Here is a 27,377-nt window from a genome sequence, read left to right as displayed (position 1 = left end):
GGGCTCCTTAACAAAGAACATGGTATTCCGTTATCATTTCATTAAAGAAGTGTTTAAAAACTTGGCCATGCATACCCAGACGTGTCAACACTATAGGTAAATAGATATTTATTGGTCCCGAGAGAAACAGGTTGATCTGTCCAGCCATTAAAATCACGCTTCGTTATTCTGTTTAACGATACATGAGTAATGACGCTGTTTTATTTCCCATGCTCTTTGTGTAGATAAAACAGTGGACCGCTGGATTTAAATGCTTTGTTGTTGGAGAGATTACCATAGATTGTCGACATGAAATGATGTCGAGTAAAACAACGTGTATTGATTTTTAAAAACAGAATGCGTGTTGTAGGTTGAAACGTGATATTCTCTGAAAGTATAAACGCAGTGAGCCGCTAATTTCCTATATAGAAGTTAAGAAGGTCGATAGTGTAAGTAACTATTGACCACGATAGTATATTGTAGAAATCATTTCTGTAGTATATAGGGCCATGAACCGTGATGAACTATTTCACTGTACTGATGTACGATATCTCAAATCATACACGAGTCAAACGTGTCAGAAAAATAGCTAGTGTATTATTGATTAACAGCGTTTGGATGTCATAGTTTAAATGTTGTATTACTACCAGACTGCAGTCTATTGTTGATGTTTAAGTTACACATGTTAAACCTCCGATAGCTACCTATTATGAAATCGCTGTACCTATGTATATAACAATGCCTAGCAGTAAAGGCTCCAGCAGTGCCGTGGATTTCTGTGTTGTGTGCGGACGCCTCACTGACATAATGTAAAACGTAAAGGAGACGGCTGCTTCAGCACCATACCAAGATGAGGAACCGACAAAGCAGGACACAGGACCATAAGATCAGTGGAGGGAAGGAACAAGGTTTAAACTCGAATCACAGAAACAAAAGGTTTAAACAGCGTAATGTTCTGGAACCTGAAAAATATCAACCACATGAGAAAAATATATTTCCAAATTGGTCGCCATGGATACTTTATGCCGTAACCTTGGTGATTCGTGTAACATACATAAACAAGAAGTCGAACTGGTGGATTTATCATCCGGACGAAATTTATCAGTCTATCGAAGGTAAGAGAAGGTTCATGTAGATAACACAGCTAAAAAACTTTCAAAATACGTATCTACAATTCAAGACATTTTTAAAACCAACCATCATTAACACTTTTCTATAATGCAATATAATGTCATTAATTCACGAAAGAACAGCAGAAAATAACAATTGTAGTTTACATAGCTCAACTGTAACATAAACATGAATTTCTGTCACTGAATTCGAAACACAACCCAGATGTTCTCAAATGCCATGAATTAATGACACTATGCCAAAAAATGAAATGACGTTTTTGTAAGAATGTTTCAACAAAGTTTGATAACATTTGCGTATTTAATTATTTCATATTAGAGTGATAAGTATTCCTCAGAAAGATGTTACTAGAACTTAAGTTAGACTCTGTTCACATAGAACTAGCATATATACCATGCATAATAAGTTTTAGGTTCTTTAGGCTGGTTTGGCATCTGGTAACATTGGTGTCACACCTTCAGGGTTAATCCGAATGAAATATTGTATAAATACATAGGGGATGTCAGAACAGTGGACTTGATAGTCCATATGGATATCATCTTCAAATCATCTTAACTAAAAATAACTGAAATGTGAATATATTGAAACTAGGCATTTGTATGAATTATCTGTTTAAGATATGTGTGGTGTACTAAATGTCTCGTTAAGTCACTACATAAGAACTGTACTAAAGTCACTATATTCGAGTTGTAGTAAATGTCTCGTTAAGTCACTACCTTAGAACTGTACTAAAGTCACTATATTCGAGTTGTAGTAAATGTCTCGTTAAGTCACTACCTTAGAACTGTACTAAAGTCACTATATTCGAGTTGTAGTAAATGTCTCGTTAAGTCACTACCTTAGAACTGTACTAAAGTCACTACATTCGAGTTGTAGTAAATGTCTCGTTAAGTCACTACATAAGAACTGTACTAAAGTCACTATATTCGAGTTGTAGTAAATGTCTCGTTAAGTCACTACCTTAAAACTGTACTAAAGTCACTATATTAGAGTTGTACTAAATGTCTCGGTGTTAAAGCTGTCACTGTATCGAGCGTTTACTATTCCAAATTCCGTCATCACTTACGCCTCACCGACATAATTACCATCTGTCATATTGGCCAATGTAAATAATTAACGCAGAAATAATTACACTGAAGGCTTAAACTAGATTACATTTAATGTCAAAATGAAATATTTAGGTAAGATATGAATATGTTTATGTCGCGACATACTTAATTCTAATACTGTTCTTGATTCTTTATTAATCGACATTATTACGTTTTGGGTTGGTCGTAGAATTACCGCTATAGGTATAGTGTTTAAAAACAATTCCTTTTTAGGATTTGTCTGGGTTTCGTTCACATACAGTATGTTTTGTAGTTAACATGTTATGGAGATGGTGTTATTATTATCATTATGTGTGCACGTGTACGTGTCCAATATCAGCTCTACCTAGGTATGTTTGTAGCATTGTGTAAGAGACATAAAACTCCTGGGTATTGCTTTAGAAAGAATCTTATCAAATATCTCTTGTTACCCGATAGGTCTCTGAAAAGTCAGTTTCGTTCTGGTAATTTAAGTCAGTTTTGTGCCAGTGTATTTTAATTACTGATATCTACATGGGTGAACTAGACTCGGTGACTTATGTGTTTGTAAATTTGAAATACCAGGAAAACGATAACATGACTGGCAATTCATAACAAATATATTACCACCACGTTGTTGAATCAAGCATTACAGGTGTATTTAGGACTACTAATGGTTATTTATAAATAATCACTGTTCCTTTGTGGTTTTCACGCCACCATTTAAACCGTGTTGATATCCTCTAATCATAAACCCAGTACTAAGTATTCTAGGACGATTTCATGTAGATTTTATAACTTCACTACCAAGATAAGGCACCAAACAAACTAATAACAGCGAGCTAAGAGTGCAAATCATTAAATGTATCCTCATTTTCTGGCATCAACTCTAGTCAACTCAACTTAGAAATAGTTTTCATTGTGACAAAGTAATAAAACACAAATATTATCAATTTCTCGCAACTTTTATTCTGAAATGTATTTAAAATCTAAATGTGTAAATATGTATAAGTAGTGTTTTAATATCAGATAAATCGACAAAGATTTTGAACCTCTACTACATAATTGATAATGAGTATGGTTGAGTGATCAAGGGCCTTAGTAGTTCTACTCACTATAACCCCGTTCTACCGCTCAGTAATTACTTTCGTTTGTTATTGTGGTTTAAAGTAACTACACATGCTACCTGTCCAAACACAGCCTATCACCTTAAATGTTTGTCATCTCCCGTTAATGAAAGTCCTATTTTTAGATATCCACTTTATGCTTCTGTCATGAAGATTTGTGAAGAATAAATATGGTGACACTACAGTGCACGGCCACGAAAAGTATTCTTTGCTACAAGCATTGTAAGGTCTATGTATCGATATAAATAATATTGAACTTGTGAAGGACAACTACAAAGGAGGCCAATATCCTCATGCTAATTCTATTTATGTCACAAAGATATTGGCTCCCTTTCTATATGATAAATATAAACACAAAAAAGGTATGCTAATTGTGCTGAAACGATATTATTGGTTTCAATACACATATGAACACCATGAAAATGTATGGTAATCGTGCTGAAACGATATTATTGACTTCAATATAAATATAATCACAATGAAAATGTGTGGTAATTGTGCTGAAACGATATCATTGACTTCAATATAAATATAATCACTATGAAAATGTATGGTAATTGTGCTGAAACGATATTATTGACTTCAATATAAATATAAACACTATGAAAATGTATGGTAATTGTGCTGAAACGATATTTTTGGTTTCAATACACATGTGCTGAAACGATATTTTTGGTTTCAATACACATATGAACACCATGAAAATGTATGGTAATTGTGCTGAAACGATATCATTGACTTCAATATAAATATAATCACTATGAAAATGTATGGTAATTGTGCTGAAACGATATTATTGACATCAATATAAATATGAACACCATGAAAATGTATGGTAGTTGTGCTGAAACGATATAGTCGTCTTCAATATAAATATTAAACTTTTATATGAACAATCTGTTTACGAGTTTATGCTAAAATAGATAAAATACACAATTTGAAATACATTGCAACTGGAATTATCTCAAATACATTGTAACTTAGACTGAAATACGTCGGGATGTAACGTAACTGAAATACACTGTAAGTGTAAATAAAGCTACATGTAATCACACTAACTGTACCTAGTAGCTAAAGCTACATGTAGATACACTGTAGCAGAAGCTACACTGTAACTTTAACTAAAGCTTCATATAATTACACTGTAATTAAAGCTACAGGTAATTATACTGTAACTAAAGCTTCATGTAAATACACTGTATCTAAAGCTACATGTAAATACACTGTATCTAAAGCTACATGTAAATACACTGTATCTAAAGCTACATGTAAATACACTGTATCTAAAGCTACATGTAAATACACTGTAACTAAAGCTACATGTAAATACACTGTATCTAAAGCTACATGTAAATACACTGTATCTAAAGCTACATGTAAATACACTGTATCTAAAGCTACATGTAAATACACTGTATCTAAAGCTACATGTAAATACACTGTATCTAAAGCTACATGTAAATACACTGTATCTAAAGCTACATGTAAATACACTGTATCAATTATACATTAAATACTATCTGTATCTAAAGCTACATGTAAATACACTGTAACTAAAGCTACATGTAAATACACTGTATCTAAAGCTACATGTAAATATACTGTATCTAAAGCTACATGTAAATATACTGTAGAAATTCATTATAAATTGAAGCTATACATATTTCAAAAATTGTAATTGTTACTTATCTCATAAGCATTGTAAATGCAACCTATTTGAAATACAGTTTAATATAATGTAACTTGCAAAAATACATTGTTTCTGTGAACTGATTGAAATACGTTGTAGTTGCCAGTGTTCGACTTACAGTAGTACCAGTAATACCAATATTTACTGTACATTATTCATCTAACATGATTCAGCCATTTAGAAGGAATGCATGAGGTTGTATATACCACCTTAGATCATGACTGAAAACTTTCTATGTATATTTATGCTTTATATTTAATATAACAATTACTATTTCCGTTTACCTTCAGATATTTCATTTCACATACCAGAGGAATAAAACATATCATTTACATTTACAATTAAGAGAGCGTTATGTAAATATTTGATTTATAATATTAAACATTCCATATTGTACATTAATTAATATTAAACATTAAATGCTAGAGATGAACATGTGCTTACTTAGCATTTATATTAACATGTCAGGTGTGCAGTAAATGATAACATGATCTCCTTAACATGTTACCGTACAGAAATGTGTATCATTTACCATCACGTTCAGAATTATAGTGGATTGTGTTACAGTAGAATACTAGAGTGACCTAGTACTGGACACATTGTATAACCATGGAGCAGTCTAACTGGTAATGATCCTTTATTGGAGGTCATTGGTCAAGGTCAATTGCCTCAAGTTACCGTATTACATTTTATATATGGCTGCGTCGAGACATATCAGGTGTCAGAACGTAACTTTAGAAGGAGGAATAATTTGATAGGTTTTGTTGTTAATTAAATTGGCTAAAACAATATTATAACAGTTTGCGGGTTTTTTGATGATTTAATTTAGATATGATTTTCAGTAATCTCAATGTTAGATAAAACATATTTAAACAAATAATCAATAAGTAAATTATACTTATACAACAACAAATGATGTACTGTTTTTATGCTTTATTTCAAATTAAATTTAAAACAATAGTATATGCTATATATGAGTTTATTCATACCTTACTTCAGATTGGATATGCAGAAACGATAGAATATGGTATACAGTTTTAAATATCATATGTATTTATGTTCTTGGAAATATCATACACAAGATTCGTTTATTATTTTTTTTCCATATCGCACAAGTAGAATAATTCATAGCGACAGAAAAATGAAAATAATTTTGTGCATAGAAAGTTGGTCGATATATTGAAAACGTATATATATATATTGTCACCTTAGTGTGTCTGTGTTTCCCAGGATCCTATATCTGAAATATTAACACATGCATTCACCAAACATTTAAAACAATATCGTTCGCACTGTAAATATATATTCATATTTGTTCTTTTTGATCTAGAAATTGTGAATAATTTATAAGCATTGCTTATTGTTCTATCGGCAGCTTTCTTTAATATCATTCAAGTTGTTTTTACTTAAAATGCAGTATCGGATTGCTTTTGTCCCTACAGCAGTTTTGCCATGTCTCCTCTCTGAATGTGAGATGAACGAGTGTTGTGTGTTTTGCACATTGTTAGTTTGAGACAAAGAAACCGATGTCGAATCGCCTTTCTCGACTAGTGAAGTATTCTTGAGAAACAGAAATCAATATAATTACCGACATGACAGAAAAATCATATTCCAAACTCTTATTTATTGTGACAGATTATAAACGAGAGAAAGTATACGTGTCCCCAAGGAATGTGCGTTCTATCTTCGATCCAATACATCCTCCATACAAATTGAAATCAAAAGTATATATTCTCTCATCGTGCGTAAAGAAATATATTAAAGAACACCGTACCATTGATTTAATCAACATTAAGATTTCACACGGATGGTAAATTAATAAAAAAAATATTACAAGTATTAGGGCATGAGCAGAAGTAAGTAGATCCGTTTGTACCTAACCATAACCCCATAAATGTCACCGACATCCCTGTTTCATTGTTTCACTCTACATCAATGAGTAGGAACTTTATAATATCGAATCAGATTTCATTCTCTTTTCAGATCAAGTTTCCATTGAATCCGTACCAATCAGATTGGTATAAACACAAACCAGTGTTGTTCTCGGTGAAACACAACAATGACCTAAGTAAAACTCCTCTTTTGTTTGCGCCAATAAAGGGTTTCGTCCGTGATTATTTCCGCGTGATAAAACAGATTTAGGTGTCGAATGCAAAGCGATTAAAATACCTTGGTCATTAAACAGTGCCTTGTTCTGTATGTACAGTGTGTCGCCGACCCTCAACCTAAATGTCAAGTCGTTGTCAGTTTGTTTGTATTGATATAAGACGTACAATGAAAACCGTTTAAATTTTACGTATCTTTAATTATAAGTTCCCTTTCTCTGAGCGAATCTCTGCCATTTATATAGGACAGCAGTTCCGAGTGTTAACTACATTCCACGTCTCTCGTAAACATCATCACAAACCTATTATTTATTTATCGTACATGTCCAAAGATTTAAACGGTTTTCATTGGTATTTTTGCATTTACAGGAATTATAAATTACATTAAAACATTTCAGTTATGACGAAAAGGTCTTGTTTTCATAGTGAACAATTACAAACAATATATCATAGCATTAGCTCTGTATCGAATAATGTGTTTATCGATTTATTTCCTTATCTTGATGTCCTCATGGTGTCCTAGCGTTTCTTCTGTCTGTCTCCCTTGCACGGTACGCTAGAGGACTCTCTCGACAATTCCCAAGATCGATCGTCAATTATAATAAGGATAAATGCATTTCTCCTTCATGGCTCTTTGGTTATTGGTCTAAGGCTACAGCTCACTTTGATGTTGTACATGTTGTGGAATAGTATTCAGTTATACATAATTATGTATCATTCTTTTTCTTGTGTCAAAACCACGAGTTAGAAAGTTAAAATACTAACATGTACTCTTGTTTTCCCGTTACAGACATGGTTAATCATGAAGTTATTACTTATCTTAAGCTTACCTCACTGAATAAACTTTGATGTTATGGGGATGTAATACATAATTCGACGTATGATTTAATTAATTAAATCCGGATGAAATTCTATATTAATTGAGAAGCTTTCTGTATCTTAGATATCGCTGCGCTGTCATTTTTATATTATATGATAAAATAGTTTTTAGGATATTTAAGATGCTCGTTCCAAGCAATATCATTATAAATATGACAAGAAATCACTGAGTCCTGAATATCTGTACTAGGCAGGCAAATCACCCATCACCAAATATGCATTGCTTTGTGTGTACGTAAACATTTTATTCTATATTTAAAAAAATCACTGTTAGATGTATGCATTTCGCCAGTGGTACACATTTTATAAATCATTTCGTTGAGGGTGGAGTAGAATATATAAATGTAATGACAACTTAATGATGATACGGAAAAGACTTGAGAAAATTAACTAGCACATTTCCGGTGAGGTGGCCATCTTCTAGTCAAATGTCATCTATCAACTCAAAAAATGTGTAGTTACCAGGCTTACTAACAATGCAAAACATCGCGATCAATCAATTAAAAAAGGAGGTAATTAAATACCTATTTGTGATTATCTTAGATTCCCCAGAGAAAGTTGGACAGAAAACTCTGTATCAATCTGTCTATTCAAGTTGTAATGTTCACTTGTCAACGCCATTATTTATTAAGGGATAGGATGGTATGATATTAACGTAAAACTATGTTCAGTGGTGTATGTCCGAAACAAGACGGCTATTTTGAATAAGACACGCTTTCTGATTTTGAACAAACAACAACAGTAATATATTTATTTACTCAGTTGGAGCATTTAAAGACCCACTACCTATCCGAAACGGCTTTTAATTTTTAAAATATGAATGTAAAACGAGATCGATATTTTGTAGAACCGCAAAAGTTATTAACTTACCATTAATACTACACTCATCATCATCTTCTGAAAAATTTAAATAAAATAAATAAAATGTTATTTTTTACAACGCGAGTCGTCTTATGTTTCCCGCCGTTATCCTAATTACCACTCGGTAGTTGACTATTACTGCGCCAGACTGCAAAACAGCGAAATGAATCTCCACAGTTTTCATATATTACGCAGGAAATCTTGCATTTGCTTAATGTTTTACCTCATCTTAGGCCATCGCTATGTATGTTTTCTTATATGTTATTACTGTTTTCAAGAAGCCTTTAAATTTTACTCCGGAAAGGTAGTGGGCCTTTAAAGGTTAATCCGCTGTATTTTCATTATTCAGTATCCTCGATATTCCAGTGGTATCTATCACTGTCGTCATAACCACCCCTGGACTATATCATAGCATGCTTGAAGGCTATATGTTCAACAACACATGATGCAGGTAGTTTGATCCTTTTGTGTACATAGAAATCAAATAACGGTTCATTGTACGGCTTTGAAGTTGGATCTTTGCAAATGAAGTCTATGCTACGACATATTTCAGGGGTGAATAATAAGGAGAGTGATAGTAACCCATGGAGCATCGAGGACGATTGTGTGACGACGGATGAAAATCCGTTATTTCTTTTGATAAAGCAACCACAAAAGGTTCTTTCCGTTCAGCAGGTACCTCTTAAACAAATAGAGTATGTATCACACCGCAACAATTACTGTTTTCTTTTGCTGAGTTCAAACTACACTGATTACAATACTTACATGGCGTACGGGTGGTCAGACAATTTTATCAATTATGCCACGATACTTCAAACATTTGTAGTTCATTTGGAAAGTACAACACAGGTAAAGTATGTGTGAATGGGAAATTTTGTCTAGAAGACTTAATTGAAAGTGGCGACACTGACTGGTATTAGCGGAAACGTTATATCAATGATAGATTATATCTGATTTGTTTAACAGCATTGTACTCAGAACCCCTGCTATCTAAAACCCACTTATTGCTTTCATATAAAATAGGCTACGTAACCCATAGTAGTTCTCCATCGAAGTTAAATAAAAGATAATAGTTTATTTTAAATCATGTAGCTTATTGGATATGTCAGTGCCTAAAAAGAATCCTAAAGCTGAGGTACACACGAAACGAACTGGTAGCTACGTCAAAGCATACGAGAAATTACCCCTAGCATATCATCAGGTAGGTGATTAGACCAGCGATCACAACCGTTCACTTGGGTGTAGCGTGTCCTACAAATTGCAGTAACAACTCCACACGATAGAGGGGGTATTCACAGTAAATCGTACGGATATAATGACAAATTGTTCTTATTTTATTAATCAGTAGTTTTTTTATACTATATTTGTTTTATTTATATTATAATTATGAGCATTAAGAAAAAATACAGACTGATTCGCATAAAATTACAATGTTACGACCAGGTGTTTCAGGTGATAAGTCGTCCTTTGTTTCATCATTGACTAACGCCATACACTGTTAAGTCCGCCGTAATAAGTTTGAGTTATGATAGTGAAAATGATATGATAAGCTGTATTATAATAAGTAAACAAGATATTTATAAATGACAAAATTATGTCAACCGTATGGTTTTCTCAATATTGTGTCAACCGTATGGTTTTCTCAAAGCCTGTATATAGATTATTTGTACAGTGTAGTAATGTAGTTAAAGGTTATTTCCATATGTCCGGTCGGTGACCGATATCCCAGATGAACGTGAATATGCTGGTTTGTAATGTATATTAGTTGCTGATGAATAAATTTAATTTCTTAAACAAATATTTCATTAAATAATTCAAACTTGGTGACCAGCCATGTGTGACTGATGTATGTTGAACATGGAATTTAATATCGTGACGTCCGGTATTACCTGTAAATCAAAATGAGAATGACGTTTCTAATATTTGATTTGTGACAATACAATATATCAGGTACAGTATAAACTCAATACTAGTAACCATATGAATCGAGAGTGTGAATTCCAGTCAGAATTACCTTCGTCATGTGTACACCAGGTCTGTACATGCATTCAGATGGCAATTAACAGACTTCAAACAGTACTGCCAAATAATACAAATAGGATTATATTTGCATCGGGGAACACAAAATAAAATGAAATCATCACAAATTCATTAACTTATATATGTCATCGTAACCAATAAAAGACATATTTCGAAAGATCAGAAAAGGTATGTAAATTAAACAACATTGACTTTTATGCAGTAAAGCTTCCGCTTCAAAACTATAAAATTGATAACTATTACTGAAAAAGGTGATACTTAAAATATCGTAAACTAAATATGGCTAGGGTGGAAACTCAAAATATCGTAAACTAAATATGGCTAGGGTGGAAACTCAAAATATCGTAAACTAAATATGGCTAGGATGGAAACTTCAAAATAATGTAAACTAAATATGGCTAAGGCGGAAACTTAAAATATCGTAAACTAAATATGGCAAGGGTGGAAACTTAAAATATCTTAAACTAAATATGGCTAGGGTGGAAACTCAAAATATCGTAAACTAAATATGGCTAGGATAGAAACTTCAAAATAATGTAAACTAAATATGGCTTGGGTGGAAACTTAAAATATCGTAAACTAAATATGGCAAGGATGGAAACTTCAAAATATCGTAAACTAAATATGGCTAAGGCGGAAACTTAAAATATCGTAAACTAAATATGGCAAGGGTGGAAACTTAAAATATCTTAAACTAAATATGGCTAGGGTGGAAACTTAAAATATCGTAAATTAAACATGGCTAGGGTGGAAACTTAAAATATCGAAAACTAAATATGATTAGAGTGGAAAGAAAACCAACTATGTTTGCACCAGATTCCATTTCTAACCAATATACGTTGTAACTCGACCAGGAGTTTCACGGGAGTCTTTTGTTTGTCGTTTACAGTCATCATGCAAATCAAGGTAATATCTGACGATATTCTCTTACTACACAATTTGAAAACATTTATCGGTACAGCATTTAATATGAGCTTTATTTCATTTAAATTTATTTCATTTTCTTTACAACGAATTACAACAGTAGCGTTTAGTTTCAAATCTGACCACGTATTCTTATAACAGCTTGAAAGCATTATCGATACAGATATACAATGTTTTCATTGTGCAATAAGAACATGACGTAGCATGACCCAAAAAAATAAATCTAAAACATCTAGGAAGCAAATAAATGGATTGTGAATTTAAATTAGACGAGACCACACAAACGAAAAAATAACTCACACTTCCTTGATAAAATTAAATCAAACTTGTGGATATTGTAGCTGTGCTGCGCCACTTTCTGTAGATTTGCTCACACAATATAGCACGTCAATGTCTGGAGTGAGGTGACAATCAATCTGATACACATTATCACATGTGTTACTCTTGGGTTTGTCATCTGTATTATTTTCTGTGTGTTTTTCATCTTTTCTATCCTTTATGTAGACTTAAGACGCCAGCATTTCTCATCATTTATCTAATCTAAGCCAATGATAATGCTTTTTGTATTCAACTTTAGATTTATACGATTATGTGTAGGATGGCATCTGTATGGGATGCATACCATTCAGAGTAAGAGGCGATACATGTAGTTAGAAAGATTAATAGAGAGAGAATATGAGGGAGAGAATCCCAAGAAGTACGAAGCACCCCATAGAAATGAAATGGCATTCATATTTACTGTTCAAGCTAATGTAGTATCTAAATGGAGTGGTTTAGTGCTGACAAGACAATGCGATATTTTTTAATTTTATTTACTTTTTCATTTCATAAATCGCGTGTAACGATAACAGATATATGTTCACAAAATCTTTGACTTTTTCAGTTGGATTCTCTGAAGCGTCCGGTCATGGTTTCCGCACTTACGAGTACCTCCCTCCGCCAACAAATGTAACCACTTCCGTCGAAGAACAGGAAGTTAGAAATGGCATGTACAGCATGCGCTCCTTCATGTTCCCGCTATTTTACACGCTTGTATTCAAAATAGCGACCATACTAGGATACAACTATAATCCATATCTGGTAAGTACATGTATGTCCTGTCATGGATCTGACTCAATCATGAAGCTTGGTTTCAGATTTTTTAAGATTCGGTAGAAAGGATAAAACGAAGAATCAACAACACACGTTAATTTACGGATTACTTATTCCCATGAAGCGTGGGCAGTTTAGTTTTATTCTATAAGTAGATTCGATATCAAAATCCTTATTTGATGTCTATCAAGTTAAAACATTCGTTCCTTTGAAGTTTGTAATCAGATTCAAAAACATTGTTCTCCGATATCAGAATGGAAGATATTATTTAGTTAAATTAGTTATAGAGTAATATATATTTTTTGCTTTTTCTTTTCCCCAGTTAGGACGGCTCTCCCACGTAGTCATAACAACGCTTCTGCCGGTGTCTGTGTTCAAGTTCTCTCGGACCATGTATAAGAACCCGGATGTAGCATGGTTGGCAGCGATATTTGTTTCGTTCTCACAGATTTTGACCGTGCTCGGTACTCACACACTGGTCAACAGCTTCCTGTCTCCATTTCTGTTCTATTGTTTATCAGTGATTGTGGGGTTCCTGTTCGATCCTGATCTACCAACAGAAATTGAAAACAGTCAGTATTCCAATGGTTTCGCAACAAATGGACATGTAACAGCTCTCTCAGAAATTTACGAGTCATGTTCAAAACATCACATCTCCACAAAAACTTCGCATCAAAATGGATATAACAATATATCAAATGGATCACAAAAACTTCACCAAAATGGTAAAATTCAGAATGGATATTCTTCTACAATACCTCCACTGGGCTCAATCCAGGAGCCTTTAGGCGTAGAAGTGATGTCAGGGCCTCTCTCTCCGTTTATGCAGCTGATCGTCAGCGGGTTTGTGTTGGGGGTCGTGTGTTACATCCGAATAGACATCGCACTATTTGGTCTCGTGTTTGCCGCGTCAGTTTCCTTTGAGATTTTGTACAACAATGACACGAGTGTGTGGAAACTGTGTACAACCTATTTGTATTCGGGTTGTGGCTACACTATAGGGGTGTGCCTTGGAGGATTTGTAGATAAGGAAATATATGGTACCTGGTTTCTATCACCTTTACAATGGTACCGCATCAATCTTAAGACAAATATCTCAAGTATTTTGTTTGGTTCTAGCAGTTTCGACGTTTTCATAGACGGTATATTTCTCCAGAGCTGGTATATCATTGTGTTTTATTCAGCCTCCGTCATTGCTGTGTGTGTTTTAGTAGCTACCAGAACAAACAGTGTATATTCACCAGAGCAACGACACACGTTTGCATTACTGGTAACTTCTCTTGTTCTTTTTTGTGTGTACTCAAACGTCGAACATAAAGAAGTGAGATTTCTACACAATATAATTGTTCTCATGCTGATGACGTCAGCAGTTTCGTTTCACTTCGTCATCAAAAATGTGCTAATTTTGCCTCATCGTAAATTGCAAAGTGTGTTGTATTTATTGGTTGTTTCTTATGTGGCTAATGCTTATATGACATTCCCGTCGATCACTCAAATGTCCAACCCAGTAACAACCACCAGGATGAAGGAATCCGCGGAAGTTAATGCTTGTTTAGAGTTTATTTCGCGCCAAACACAAGTCTCGGGAGTTTTCGTTGACACTAGTCTGTATAAAATGGGGGGACTTACCATCATAAAACACGAGGTACCGCTGGTCATACTTATCCACAATGAGTACCACGAGTATCACAATGTGACGTCATCATTCCTTAACAAACCAGGAATTCGTATTGTTAACCGATTTTCTGACTTCATACATTCCTCCAATATAGTTTACGTTACCAAGCAACTTCTCCAAGGAAATACATACAATTACATAGTTACAAGTCGTATTCGAGAATCCTCGTTCGGAAACATTGGTTTCAAGTCAGTATTTTCGTTCGGAGCATTTGTAGTTCTTCATCGTACGTTGAGTACCAAGGAAAGAAAGCTTTCACAAAAGTATGCTACAAGTCTCTCAGATGGTGACAATGCGACAGTGTTAGAATATGAAGCCAGTTGGTTGTACACAGCTGGTTTGTATTCAAAGTCTATTCACCGCGCCGAAAGTGCTCTCCAACTAAACGACCAAAGAATTCGGCCTTTCCAAATCATTGGATCATCATACGTTAAAATGAATCAATGGGAGGATGCACGGAAGACGGAACAGCGGTGTGTCCAACGTCACGGGAAAGCAAAGTGTCGGGAACCGCAATCACGGATTGTGCTCCACGAGGAATACATAGCATTTGATGAGGCGAATTCACACTGATTAGAATAGTAGTACAGACGAGCTAATGTTGATGCCCGGACAACCAATCTTTACTGCAATATGGTAGCTATGAACAGCAGTGTAGAATTATTATAACTATTTATAAGACTTCAGTTGTAAGATAAGCATCGTCCCCCCATTTTTAAGTTTTGTGCTACTAAATCATCTCCATTCATTAGTTATGATCGTTTTACAATATTTATTTTTATTTATGTACATTCAAAATGCATTAGACGTTATGTGCATAAATCATGTTAGCAGTGGATATATACATGTAGGTCTCCTGCTTAATTAAAAGGAGACTTTTTATTACTATGAAGGAGAGAATGTGTGAATTTAGATAGTAATCTAAAGGAGAAATAGTGCAGGTTTAAAATTTAATTAATATAAAAGGAAAAGTATTAGTTTGAATACTAATACATGATGGTAGATTGAGAGTTTAAATATTAATATAAATGAGGAAGATTGAGAGTTTAAATATTAATATAAAGGTGGAAGATTGAGAGTTTAAATTATAATATAAATGAGGAAGAGTGAAGAGTTTAAATTATAATATAAAGGTGGAAGATTGAGAGTTTAAATTATAATATAAAGGTGGAAGATTGAGAGTTTAAATTATAATATAAATGAGGAAGAGTGAAGAGTTTAAATTATAATATAAAGGTGGAAGATTGAGAGTTTAAATTATAATATAAAGGAGGAAGAGTGAAGAGTTTAAATTATAATATAACGGTGGAAGATTGAGAGTTTAAATTATAATATAAATGAGGAAGAGTGAAGAGTTTAAATTATAATATAAAGGTGGAAGATTGAGAGTTTAAATTATAATATAAATGAGGAAGAGTGAAGAGTTTAAATATTGATATAAAGGTGGAAGATTGAGAGTTTAAATATTAATATAAATGAGGAAGAGTGAAGAGTTTAAATTATAATACAAAGTGGAAGTTTGAGAGTTTATATTATAAATGAGGAAGATGAAGATTAATATTAAAATAGATAAGTTTAAATATTATATAATGAGGAAGAGTGAAGAGTTTAAAAATTATAATACAAAGTGGAAGATTGAGAGTTTAAATATTAATATAAATGAGGAAGAGTGAAGAGTTTAAATTATAATACAAAGTGGAAGATTGAGAGTTTTAATTATTAATATAAATGAGGAAGAGTGAAGAGTTTAAATTATAATACAAAGTGGAAGATTGAGAGTTTAAATATTAATATAAATGAGGAAGAGTGAAGAGTTTAAATTATAATACAAAGTGGAAGATTGAGAGTTTAAATATTAATATAAATGAGGAAGAGTGAAGAGTTTAAATTATAATACAAAGTGGAAGATTGAGAGTTTAAATATTAATATTAATGAGGAAGAGTGAAGAGTTTAAATTATAATACAAAGTGGAAGATTGAGAGTTTAAATATTAATAAGGAAGAGTGAAGAGTTTAAATTATAATACAAGGTGGAAGATTGAGAGTTTAAATATTAATATTAATGAGGAAGAGTGAAGAGTTTAAATTATAATACAAAGTGGAAGATTGAGAGTTTAAATATTAATATAAATGAGGAAGAGTGAAGAGTTTAAATTATAATACAAAGTGGAAGATTGAGAGTTTAATTTAATATAATGAGGAAGAGTGAAGATTTAAATTATAATACAAAGTGGAAGATTGAGAGTTTAAATATTAATATAAATGAGAAGAGTGAAGAGTTTAAATTATAATACAAAGTGGAAGATTGAGAGTTTAAATATTAATATATGAGGAAGAGTGAAGAGTTTAAATTATAATAAATGAATTGAGAGTTTAAATTTAATATAATGAGGAAGAGTGAAGAGTTTAAATATATACAAAATGGAAGATTGAGAGTTTAAATTATAATATAAATGAGGAAGAGTGAAGAGTTTAAATTATAATACAAGGTGGAAGATTGAGAGTTTAAATATTAATATAAATGAGGAAGAGTGAAGAGTTTAAATTATAATACAAAGTGGAAGATTGAGAGTTTAAATTATAATAAAATGAGGAAGAGTGAAGAGTTTAAATTATAATACAAGGTGGAAGATTGAGAGTTTAAATATTAATATAAATGAGGAAGATTGAGAGTTTAAATTATAATACAAGGTGAGAATTGAGAGTTTAAATATTAATATAAATGAGGATTTAAATATCAATGTATTTATCATATTTTATGATATTGGTATGAGGTGAGAACTAACAATCAAAATAAGGGGTATCTGTTGTACCAATCAAAAATTATGTGTTCCAATCATCAAATCATTGTTAATATTCTTGTTCGACAGGCAAGGATTGTTGGCAATTACATATATTATTAGTGAATTACACGTCAAACGTACACTAATGGGATAGTCTTCATGTTATCTAATTCAATATCATTGATTCAGTTTTCAATGTAAAGAGATACTAAACAAATATATACACAAGCAAGTCACGAATTGTCGGTTCGTATCAAGACACGCCCAAATATTGATCAATAAAACAAGTACCAATAAATAATTTATATTGAGAAGCATCGACTCTTTTATTATTTTATTAATTGGAGTCTTTGATTACACTTGATTTGATTATCAATTTTAAACAGTATTTAATTCTTTAATATCAGAACTATCCTGTCAAAATATGTAAAAACGTGTTAAATGTAACTTATTTTCGTGTATTTGTGTTTCAATAAAGAAGCAAATGTTTGCACGTTCATTGCTGTTTGTTTATTTGAATGATGTAGATCAGACGCCACCAACCAGTAAGCAACCCTTTCCCGACGTTCATTGCTGCATGTTTATTTGAACGATGTAGATTAGACGCCACCAACCAGTTAGCAACCCTTTCCCGACGTTCATTGCTGCATGTTTATTTGAATGATGTAGATTAGACGCCACCAACCAGTTAGCAACCCTTTCCCGACGTTCATTGCTGCATGTTTATTTGAATGATGTAGATCAGACGCCACCAACCAGTTAGCAACCCTTTCCCGACGTTCATTGCTGCATGTTTATTTGAATGATGTAGATCAGACGCCACCAACCAGTTAGCAACCCTTTCCCGTCTCACGTATATTCAGCCTCTCCGCCGAGAAGACAGATCTACTACACCTGGTGGGGGATGTACCCAAGCTACATACTGTACGTGGTGTAGTCGTTTGGTGGTGACTTTACGCTCGGTAGTCGCTCAGGTGGCATTGCCTCCTCGCTTTACAGGTCCTTCATTGCTATTGTACTCCAACACGTATATTAGACTTGCGATTTTGTAGATTTTGTACAATTATTTAAATAGATGGTTTATCCAGTGCTTATAAAGCCTAGACTTGTGCTGTAAGATAAAGAACATACCATTTCTTCAGGTAGAGAATTCCAGTTGTTAATATCTCTTCTACTGAACAAGTGACCACATGTGCTCGGTCTGAATTGTCTTGAGTTTTCTGGGTTGCCCTCTGGTGGAAGTATGACCAATTTCTCGTAATTGTGAATCAACAGCTAAAATATCTAGATTATTTAGAATTTTTTGATGGTGGCAGTCCGTTCTTAACCTCTTTTTGGTAGAGTGTTTTTAGCATGGTATACTTTTAGTTGCATGTCTTTGCACTTTTTCGATAATGGTCATATCCCTGGTCATGTGTAGGGTATGTCATGACACTGGTGTTGCATATTCCACAATTGAAAAAGGGTTTTGTATAACGTCGGGAACATTTCTGGGATCATATGTGACAAATAATGTGAACATTACGCCAATCATTTTGCTGTCCTTGGAAGAACTTAATGAATTGGAATTTGTAGCTTCAGTGGTCATTGTTCACTTCTTCTATGATTCCATTTTTTGTACTGGTGTTGTAATGTCTTGTGGTAAAATAAATGTGATTTTCTTACCTGCCACTGGCCGATCTTCAGGTTCGTACATTAAGATGTATGTTTTGTTGAGTGTATCATTTTTGGAGGCGATTCTGGAGTATGGTTTTGTGTCATCGGCTAACAGTTTGGTCAGTTCTCCATCAGGTGACGGGGAGAATTGTCAATTTGGCATATCTGGACATAAATCAAAATGCCATGCCGTCGACATGGATCAGAAAGACGGCTGGTCCTAGTACTGTCCCCTGTGATACTCCACATGTAACTGGGAGGAGTTCCTATGTTACTCTATTCACGGATATTCGTTGAACAATATTGTCGAGAAAAAAATGTATTCGTCCGAATATTTCAAGAAAAATATTGTGTGACAATGTGCGGTATTCTTTCCGGAGTCTACTTTCTGGGCCAAATTTCCATTGGTTTGAGTAATTGTGCGACACTTGACTTTCCTGTTCTGAAGCCATATGTATGTGTGTAACTCCCCCGCTTACTGATCGGAGCATCCGCTGATAGTACTTAGGTACACCCGATGTCATACAGTACCGCTGGCATTACTGGGTCTTGTACGCGGCATTGAGGAACGCATAAATGCTAACTACGTGTACAATGAATATGTATGAAATGAAATACAAATTAGGAACAATTATCAAATAACAGTACAGCTCGCCAAAAATGCGCCGATATCTGGTAGAGAAAATCCACAACGGAAAAGCACCATGCCATCGTGGGGGAAAACAAACCGAACATACATCGATCGTCCGCAGCGAGGAACGAAACCCAGCTAACTATTATGAAGAGAAAATCGGTCGTTGGTTTCTGACGATTCCTGTTATCGCAATGATTAGCGATAACGGCTACCCACTGTACCCAACCGGATGTTACGCTCTACAAAAATGGTGACGTGATTTAGGTCAGATTTCGCGTGCCTCAGTTTACGTAATTTGCGATATTTTAAAAGTTTTTATTCGTGTCTCACGAATCGTTTTTGCGTTAGAATAAAATTTGAAGCGTAATGCATAAGTAAATGAGTATGAATAAGCGAAACAAGTCACCACAAAAATGACATTTAGTGGGTAACTGAAATTCATAACATGTATTCAGTTACCTTTCCAATAGTCATATTTACATTGCTATTTTCTTCTTTTATAGAGATTTACAGTTGAGCGCCACCACGCTCCAAAATTTAGTTATTTAATCTTAAAAACACATTTAATTGACGGCACGGTCAGCATTGACCTACAGACATGTAAACTGAGGCACGCGAAATCTGACCTAAATAACCGTCACTATTTTTGTAGAGCGTAACTGCCGTTACCCACATTCGGTTGGGTACAGTGGCTACCGAGACATCCACCGTAGGTCAAGAATGGATACGTCATTGGTGTCCATGCAAGATTAGAATCTTACATAAGTCTGTCATATGGACAAGGATATCTCAACCCGAGTGAAAGATTTTGGTTTGTCGACCAGAGGCTTGCCGGCCAAAATCTTTCACGAAGGTCGAAATATCCCTGTCCACATGACAGACCCATGTAATATTTTTTTTCTCCCATACTATAGGCTAGTTGTGGTTTGGATTTTCTTTTCATCCATTTTGAATCATGAAGTTACCATGGCTTCTTTCCATGCCAATGGTAGCATACAATTCTGCATTGACTTCTTGCAAATACGTACCTTCAACTCTTCTGCAATTTCCCATATGAACTTAGGCTTTCTTGTTGCGGTATATAGAGGAAGGGAGATAATTCAGGAACTGTGAACGCGAGAAATACAATTACAAAGTAGTGGTTTAGGTATCAGCTTCCTCGTGTTGTTTGTTGTTCATTCATTTAGCTTGTGGCACATTGCTCGTTTTAGCAGAGGTATTTAGTCCAGTGACAAAAGGCTCGGAAGACTGACTTTGTTTCAGGACTCAATTTATGGTTTTGAGATTTGGTGATTCCCCCTTTATTCACCGGTATGATCATTTGTATGTTATTTAATTGAATAGAAAGGAATTTCTAACCTTATCAACATCGGAGTATAAAAGAGGACTCGGCGATCACATTATGATATCGACAATTATATCGGACACTATTTGATACCAGCACTGTGTATTATAAGAGAATTAATTTAGATACTCACCCTTCATCGATCCTCGATACCCCAGATCTTCCATCACTTACGATCTCTACTCTACACCATGGGCTATCTCACAGTAAAACTGGAGGCAACAGAACAGAATAGGTAATTTAGGCCTTCGATACACATCAAAAGAGCCGTATAACGATACATTGCGGTTGACTGTGCACGTGACTTTGAAGTTGGGCGTCGCTCTCTCTGTAGTCTTCTAAGGAAATTTTTGCTGGCATGTTTGGTTCAGATTTTTTCTCTGAACTGTCTTCAGTTTTACAATGAGATAGTCCAGGGGTATGTATCCAGGTGAGGTGTCTTGACAGTATAGGTCAGTATGATAGCTTGTCTGTTATTTGTTTGTATCTAGGTGAGGTGTCTTGACAGTATGAGTCAGGTCAGTATGATAGCACATTTAAAGGCAGTTTCCGTATCACAACAAGACGAAACACCAAAATGTCACCAAAAATGGTATCCTTTATTTTCTATTTATGTAACTAAAACTACATTTCACTATTTCTACAATTCTTTATGTCTAAACAAGTACAATACTTGGCAGTGACCAGTAAAATAACAAAATACAATTAAAAGAGAGCACCATTCACCAATTACATAAAGTTATAACAATAATGATTCCAAGTGTTTTCCCCATTCTGGTTGACTTGTAAACAGTAACATATTTATCAAGCTCTATGTTATAGCCTTACTGTAGTATGCAAGCCCTCCCATACTAGATACAACTCCCATACAGCTTATCTAGATACAACTCCCGTACAACTTATCTAGATACAACTGCCATACAGCTTATCTAGATACAACTCCCATACAGCTTATCTAGATACAATTCCCATACAGCTTATCTAGATACAACTGCCATACAGCTTATCTAGATACAACTCCCATACAGCTTATCTAGATACAACTCCGATACAGCTTATGAAGATACAACTGCCATACAGCTTATCTAGATACAACTCCCATACAGCTTATCTAGATACAACTGCCATACAGCTTATCTAGATACAACTGCCATACAGCTTATCTAGAAGCAACTCCCATACAGCTTATCTAGATACAGATACAACTCCCGTACAGCTTTTCTAGATACAAATCCCATACAGCTTATCTAGATACAACTCCCATACAGCTTATCTAGATACAACTCCCATACAGCTTATCTAGATACAACTCCCATACAGCTTATCTAGATACAACTCCCATACAGCTTATCTAGATACAACTGCCATACAGCTTATCTAGATACAACTCCCATACAGCTATCTAGATACAACTGCCATACAGCTTATCTAGATACAACTCTGATACAGCTTATCTAGACACACCTCCCTTACAGCTAATCTAGATACAACTGCCATACAGTTTATCTAGATACAACTCTGATACAGCTAATCTAGATACAACTCTGATACAGCTTATCTAGATACAACTCCCATACAGACAATCTAGATACAACTGCCATACAGCTTATCTAGATACAACTGCCATACAGCTTATCTAGATACAACTGCCATACAGCTTATCTAGATACTCCCATAAAGCTGATGTAGATTCAAAGCTAAACACAGTGTAATATAGATAAACTTTCACAAAAGGTAGCGTAATACACACAGACAATATTTCTTCGCTTGAAATTCATATGAAAACAAGAGATCCCAGAGAGATCTTGGCGGCCACCAAAAAATTATCTATGTCTGGCAACAGCGGTAACAAACTTCAATTATCAAAATCCAAGACGACAGCCTGTCGGCCGACTTGTTCACCGATTGGTCCCAAAATGCAATATCCACAACTAGACCACTAAGGGAACCTGCACATTAAATCTGAGATATCCCTTCAGTGCTTTCTGAAAAATAGCAGTAACAAACTTCAATTGTCAAATTCCAAGATGACTACAGGTCGGCCATCTTGTTGACTGATCGGTCCCAAAATGCAATATGCACAACTATATAAGGTCCTAGGGGAACCTGTACAAATTTGACAGATCCCTTCAGTTCTTTCTGAGAAGCAGCGGTAACAAAACCTCACTTATCAATATCCAAGATGGCAGCCTGTCAGCCAACTTGTTCACTGATCGTTCACAAAATGCAATGTGCACAACTGATCCCTTCAGTACTTTCTGAGAAATAGCGGTAAACTACAACTATCCAAATTCCAATGATGGCTGCCTGGCAGCCATCTTTATGGCTGCCTGGCAGCCATCTTTCTGACCGATCGGTCCCAAAATGCTGTCATGAATATGCATAACTAGACCCCTAGGGAAACCTACATATGAAATTTGAAACAATCCATTCAGTACTTTCTGAGAAATAGCGATAACAAGAATTGTTAACGAACGGATGGAAGGACAGACCAAGGACGAAAAGCCATTTGAATAGCCAACAATCTGATGATGGTGGGCTAAAATTAAAATACTAAAAACATTTAACTGTGTCCCAAAAAACAGTCCATTGCATTATACCTAGGGTTGGATAACATTAAGAATGAAACGACACAAAATCATTCCTTTTTTTAAATTCGTAACTCATCAACTGAGCATGCCAAGGCCCAATATCAGGTCTCTAAGTCTTAGGAACAGGAAGTCATTAAAACTGTTTTCTCATTTTGATTTGTTTGTGCTTGAAGGAAAGTCACGGTCAGGGTCATTTGTTAGAACAAACTTGGAAACTACATTCCATCATGTTAGTTTTATGGTTTTCAAGAGATTAACAAAGGGAAAAAAAATACAAAAAAAAAACCACAGCATTTTCGCCAAGTTATGGCACATTTAACTTTAAAGGGACAGTTGCCAGACGGACGCCCCCACCAAGCTGTGAACTTGACAGACAGACACCCCACCATGCTGTGAACTGGACAGACGGACGCCCCCACCATGCTGTGAGCTTGGCCTCGGACAGGTGATGCACAAACCTCCTAACATTGACCAACATACCTGAACACATATGTGGTGGCATCTAACCAACATCAAGCAAATTGTCAATATTATCTACAAACAATTTTCTATATAACATACTATATAACATCTACAAAATAATTTCCTACATACAACATTATACCCAGTATAATTTCTTATGAAATAGAAAAACAAAACTTCACGTACAAATTACTATGCATGCAAAGAAATCTTTATATATTTATTTATATTATAGGAATCCTAAAACATTCTCCTGGCTGACTATATCCGTGTTGGCATTTCCACGAAGCCTCGCTTTCAAAGAGTAAGACAAATTTATTTTCAGAACTGGGCTAAATTTCATCAGGGCTTTTCCATTATTTCAATGGTCAAAGCTGGACAACATAAGCAGAACTTGACCATTGTTTAGTTATAATTATGTAAAGACTTTTGGAAGGCCAATGAACATATTTAGACTGGTTTGTTTTGCCGAACTATTCACTTTAACCTATAGATATGATTGATTATTTAAAATATAAGTAAACCACACAGCATATCAACATAATGTTTAACTAAATACTGATTCATAACTAAATACTGATTCAGTCTATCTAAATCATAGTCATATCGTATCTGTATCCATTTTCATCTACATTACAATTATCGAGCAGAAATTCATATTTCATCCCAACCCCTACATTTATCAAGCGAGGATTCAAACTCAAGTCTTTACAAACGTGGTATGAACTACTTTATAGACAAACTAAAAACTGTTGACTTTGGGACCTTATAATCAATATGGTGCTACTTAAATTAATTAAACAAAGAAGCTCGAGGATAGCATCATAATCATGTACGATAGCAGAAATGGTGAATCACAAAATGATTCATCTAAAAAATAATAATAGTTAGAAAATTGTTTACTTTGTGGGGATTTTTTGTTGCTGTTGTTGTCGTCGTTGAAACAAATATTGTCTGATTTCATTGTAATATTTGAATTCACAAGAAAAATCTCCATTCCAAACTTAACCGTGATTTCAACATCGTTCCTGATTCACAAATTATTGCTCCATAATTAAATACCACCCCCATTTCCAAATTTCAATTTGTTTCTGGCTATGAGAGAAAAAAGTTTTCCATGAATCTGCTGATTGTCCGGTTTAATTTAAATAATGTTTAATGAATAAAGAAATGCTTTTGACCAGGCCTGCCAACATGTCCTCTTTTTGTAAGTGTATATTTCTGGACCGAGCCAAAAAAACATCAGGATGTGCACAGGAGTTACCTCCCTTTTATACACTATCCATCATACACGCTCATATACCAGTAACATTCACCTACAAAATAAGTCAACTTAACAAGCCAGGTTAAACTAATGCTTATAAACAGTTCTACAATTTGTTCTGTCCACCTCAAGATCTACTTTAAAGCCTTTTTTATTTCCTTGACCACATCTTCGGACTCTGGAAACTTCAATTTTCTTGGAGGACCTTTTTTAAGACCTGTCCAAACCAGGACTTCTGAAAGAAATAAAATATCATATCATATATATTATTTTCTCACATAGCTAGCCATGTAAGATAGAGTTGTCCCATGAAAGACAGCTATGTAAGATAAATCTATCTTACATAGCTGTGACGTCACAATTGAAACAAGAGGCCCAGAGGGCCTGTATCGCTCACCTGGTTTGAAATGCCAAGTAATGTTCTGAATACAGGTTAATTGTTTCTTTTGTAAAGAAATTTTAATATTTACCTCTAAATCCACTATTGGGCCCCACCCCTCCTGCCCCCAGGGGGTCAGAGCCAAAGTTCTGTTCTACTTCCCCCAAGGATGTTTATGGCCAAATTTGGTCACCATCCAAGCAAAACTCTAGGACAAGTAGCGATTTATAGGATTTACCTCTATTTCCCCTATTGGGCCCCGCCCCTCCTGGCCCCGGGGGATCAGAGCCAAAATTTATACAAGTTCTGTTCCCCTTCCCCCAAGGATGTTTGTGGCCAAATTTGGTTACAATCCATGCAGAACTCTAGGACAAGTAGCGATTTAAAGAATTTACCTCTATTTCCCCTATTGGGCCCCGCCCCTCCTGCCCCCGGGGGGTCAGAGCCAAAATTTATACAAGGTCTGTTCCCCCTCCCCCGAGGATGTTTGTGGCTAATTTTGGTTACAATCCATGCAGAAGTCTAGGACAAGTAGCGATTTAAATGATTTACCTCTATTTCCCCTATTGGGCCCCGCCCCTCCTGCCCCCGGGGGGTCAGAGCCAAAATTTATACAAGTTCTGTTCCCCAAGTAGCGATTTAAAGGATTTACCTCTATTTCCCCTATTGGGCCCCGCCCCTCCTGCCCCCGGGGGGTCAGAGCCAAAATTTATACAAGTTCTGTTCCACCTCCCCCAAGGATGCTTGTGGCCAAATTTGGTTACAATCCATGCAGAACTCTATGACTAGTAGCGATTTAAAGGAAATGTTGACGGAAGGACGGACGACGGACGCCGCGCCATGACATAAGATCATTGGCCCTTCAGGCCAGGTGAGCTAAAAACAATAAGATGACGTCATGTAAGCCAAAGTTGACGTCATTTTTCTTCTATTTCGATTGATTTGTCCGATTTATTGACCATTTCATTTGTTTAATTTGCATTTCAAACCCTTTTACCTAAGATTTCTTGTTTATATTTTCAATATAAACCAAACTTTGATGAGCTCTTTGGAATGGCGTTCTTATTTTTAAAATCGATCGATTATTTAAGAAGTTAAGATTTTGTCACAAAATGGCTGCCTCACCTTTCGTGCAAGTAATTTGACGAGCAATGTGAGAAAATAACTCTTTCATATGTAAATTATGTAGGATAGAACTATTCCACCCTCGGGTACAGAATTTTGGGTCAGAAACCTTGACAAGCCTCGGTTCTGACCCAAAATTCTGTACCCTCGGGTGGAATAGTTCTATCCTACATATGTACATATGAAAGAGTCATATAATCATAGATATGAGTGGTGATTAGAATCTTAACTTTCCCCCAACTGATCAAGCACTCTCAACAAGTTGTTATTTGAGTCTAAACTCTCTTCTAACTGATCAAGCACTCTGAGTTTTTATTAGTCTAAACTCTCTCCCAACCGATCAAGCATTCTGACCGAGTTGTGACTAGTCTAATCTCTCTCCCAACCGATCAAGCACTCTGACTGAGTAGTTATCAGAGTCTAAACTCTCTGCCAACTGATCAAGCACTCTGAGTGATGACTAGAATCTAAACTGTCTCGCAATCAATAAAGCACTCTGACTGAGATTTTATTAGAGTCTAAACTCTATCCCAACTGATCAAGCATTCTGACTGAGTTGTGGCTT

At 34.9% G+C, this 27,377-nt stretch overlaps 1 protein-coding gene and 1 long non-coding RNA gene across 3 annotated transcripts in view; one reads left to right on the top strand and one right to left on the bottom strand.

Annotated features, from left to right (window-relative positions):
- The first annotated feature begins 263 nt into the window (after window positions 1-263).
- LOC138332061 (uncharacterized) lies at window positions 264-16,090 on the top strand. Of its 2 annotated transcripts, none has more exons than XM_069280007.1 (3): window positions 264-1,094; window positions 12,687-12,883; window positions 13,218-16,090. In XM_069280007.1, exons 1-3 carry the CDS (start codon window positions 830-832, stop codon window positions 15,144-15,146), a joined length of 2,391 nt encoding a protein of 796 aa, XP_069136108.1. In that variant the 5' UTR covers window positions 264-829; the 3' UTR covers window positions 15,147-16,090. The 2 variants fall into 2 exon arrangements, with proteins under 2 accessions (XP_069136108.1, XP_069136109.1); XM_069280008.1 differs by lacking the exon at window positions 264-1,094 and adding an exon at window positions 9,939-10,040.
- A 5,479-nt stretch (window positions 16,091-21,569) lies between these two features.
- Window positions 21,570-27,377, bottom strand: part of LOC138332075 (uncharacterized) — a 35,223-nt gene continuing 29,415 nt past the window's right edge. The window contains exon 3 of the long non-coding RNA XR_011209763.1: window positions 21,570-25,543. This is a non-coding gene — a long non-coding RNA (uncharacterized lncRNA). The remainder of the gene's footprint in view (window positions 25,544-27,377) is intronic.

Source organism: Argopecten irradians, chromosome 9 (assembly GCF_041381155.1).
Source record: "Argopecten irradians isolate NY chromosome 9, Ai_NY, whole genome shotgun sequence".
NCBI classification, from domain to species: Eukaryota; Metazoa; Mollusca; class Bivalvia; order Pectinida; family Pectinidae; genus Argopecten; species Argopecten irradians.
This window is presented reverse-complemented; position numbering and strand designations above follow the sequence as displayed.

What these genes read in the sequence shown, in the direction of transcription:
- LOC138332061 (XM_069280007.1), top strand. Translation starts at nt 830, where the DNA reads ATGAGGAACCGACAAAGCAGGACACAGGACCATAAGATCAGTGGAGGG. An exon ending in AATTTATCAGTCTATCGAAG is followed by an intron (nt 1,095 to 12,686) that starts GTAAGAGAAGGT and finishes TGACTTTTTCAG; the next exon opens with TTGGATTCTCTGAAGCGTCC. An exon ending in ACAACTATAATCCATATCTG is followed by an intron (nt 12,884 to 13,217) that starts GTAAGTACATGT and finishes TCTTTTCCCCAG; the next exon opens with TTAGGACGGCTCTCCCACGT.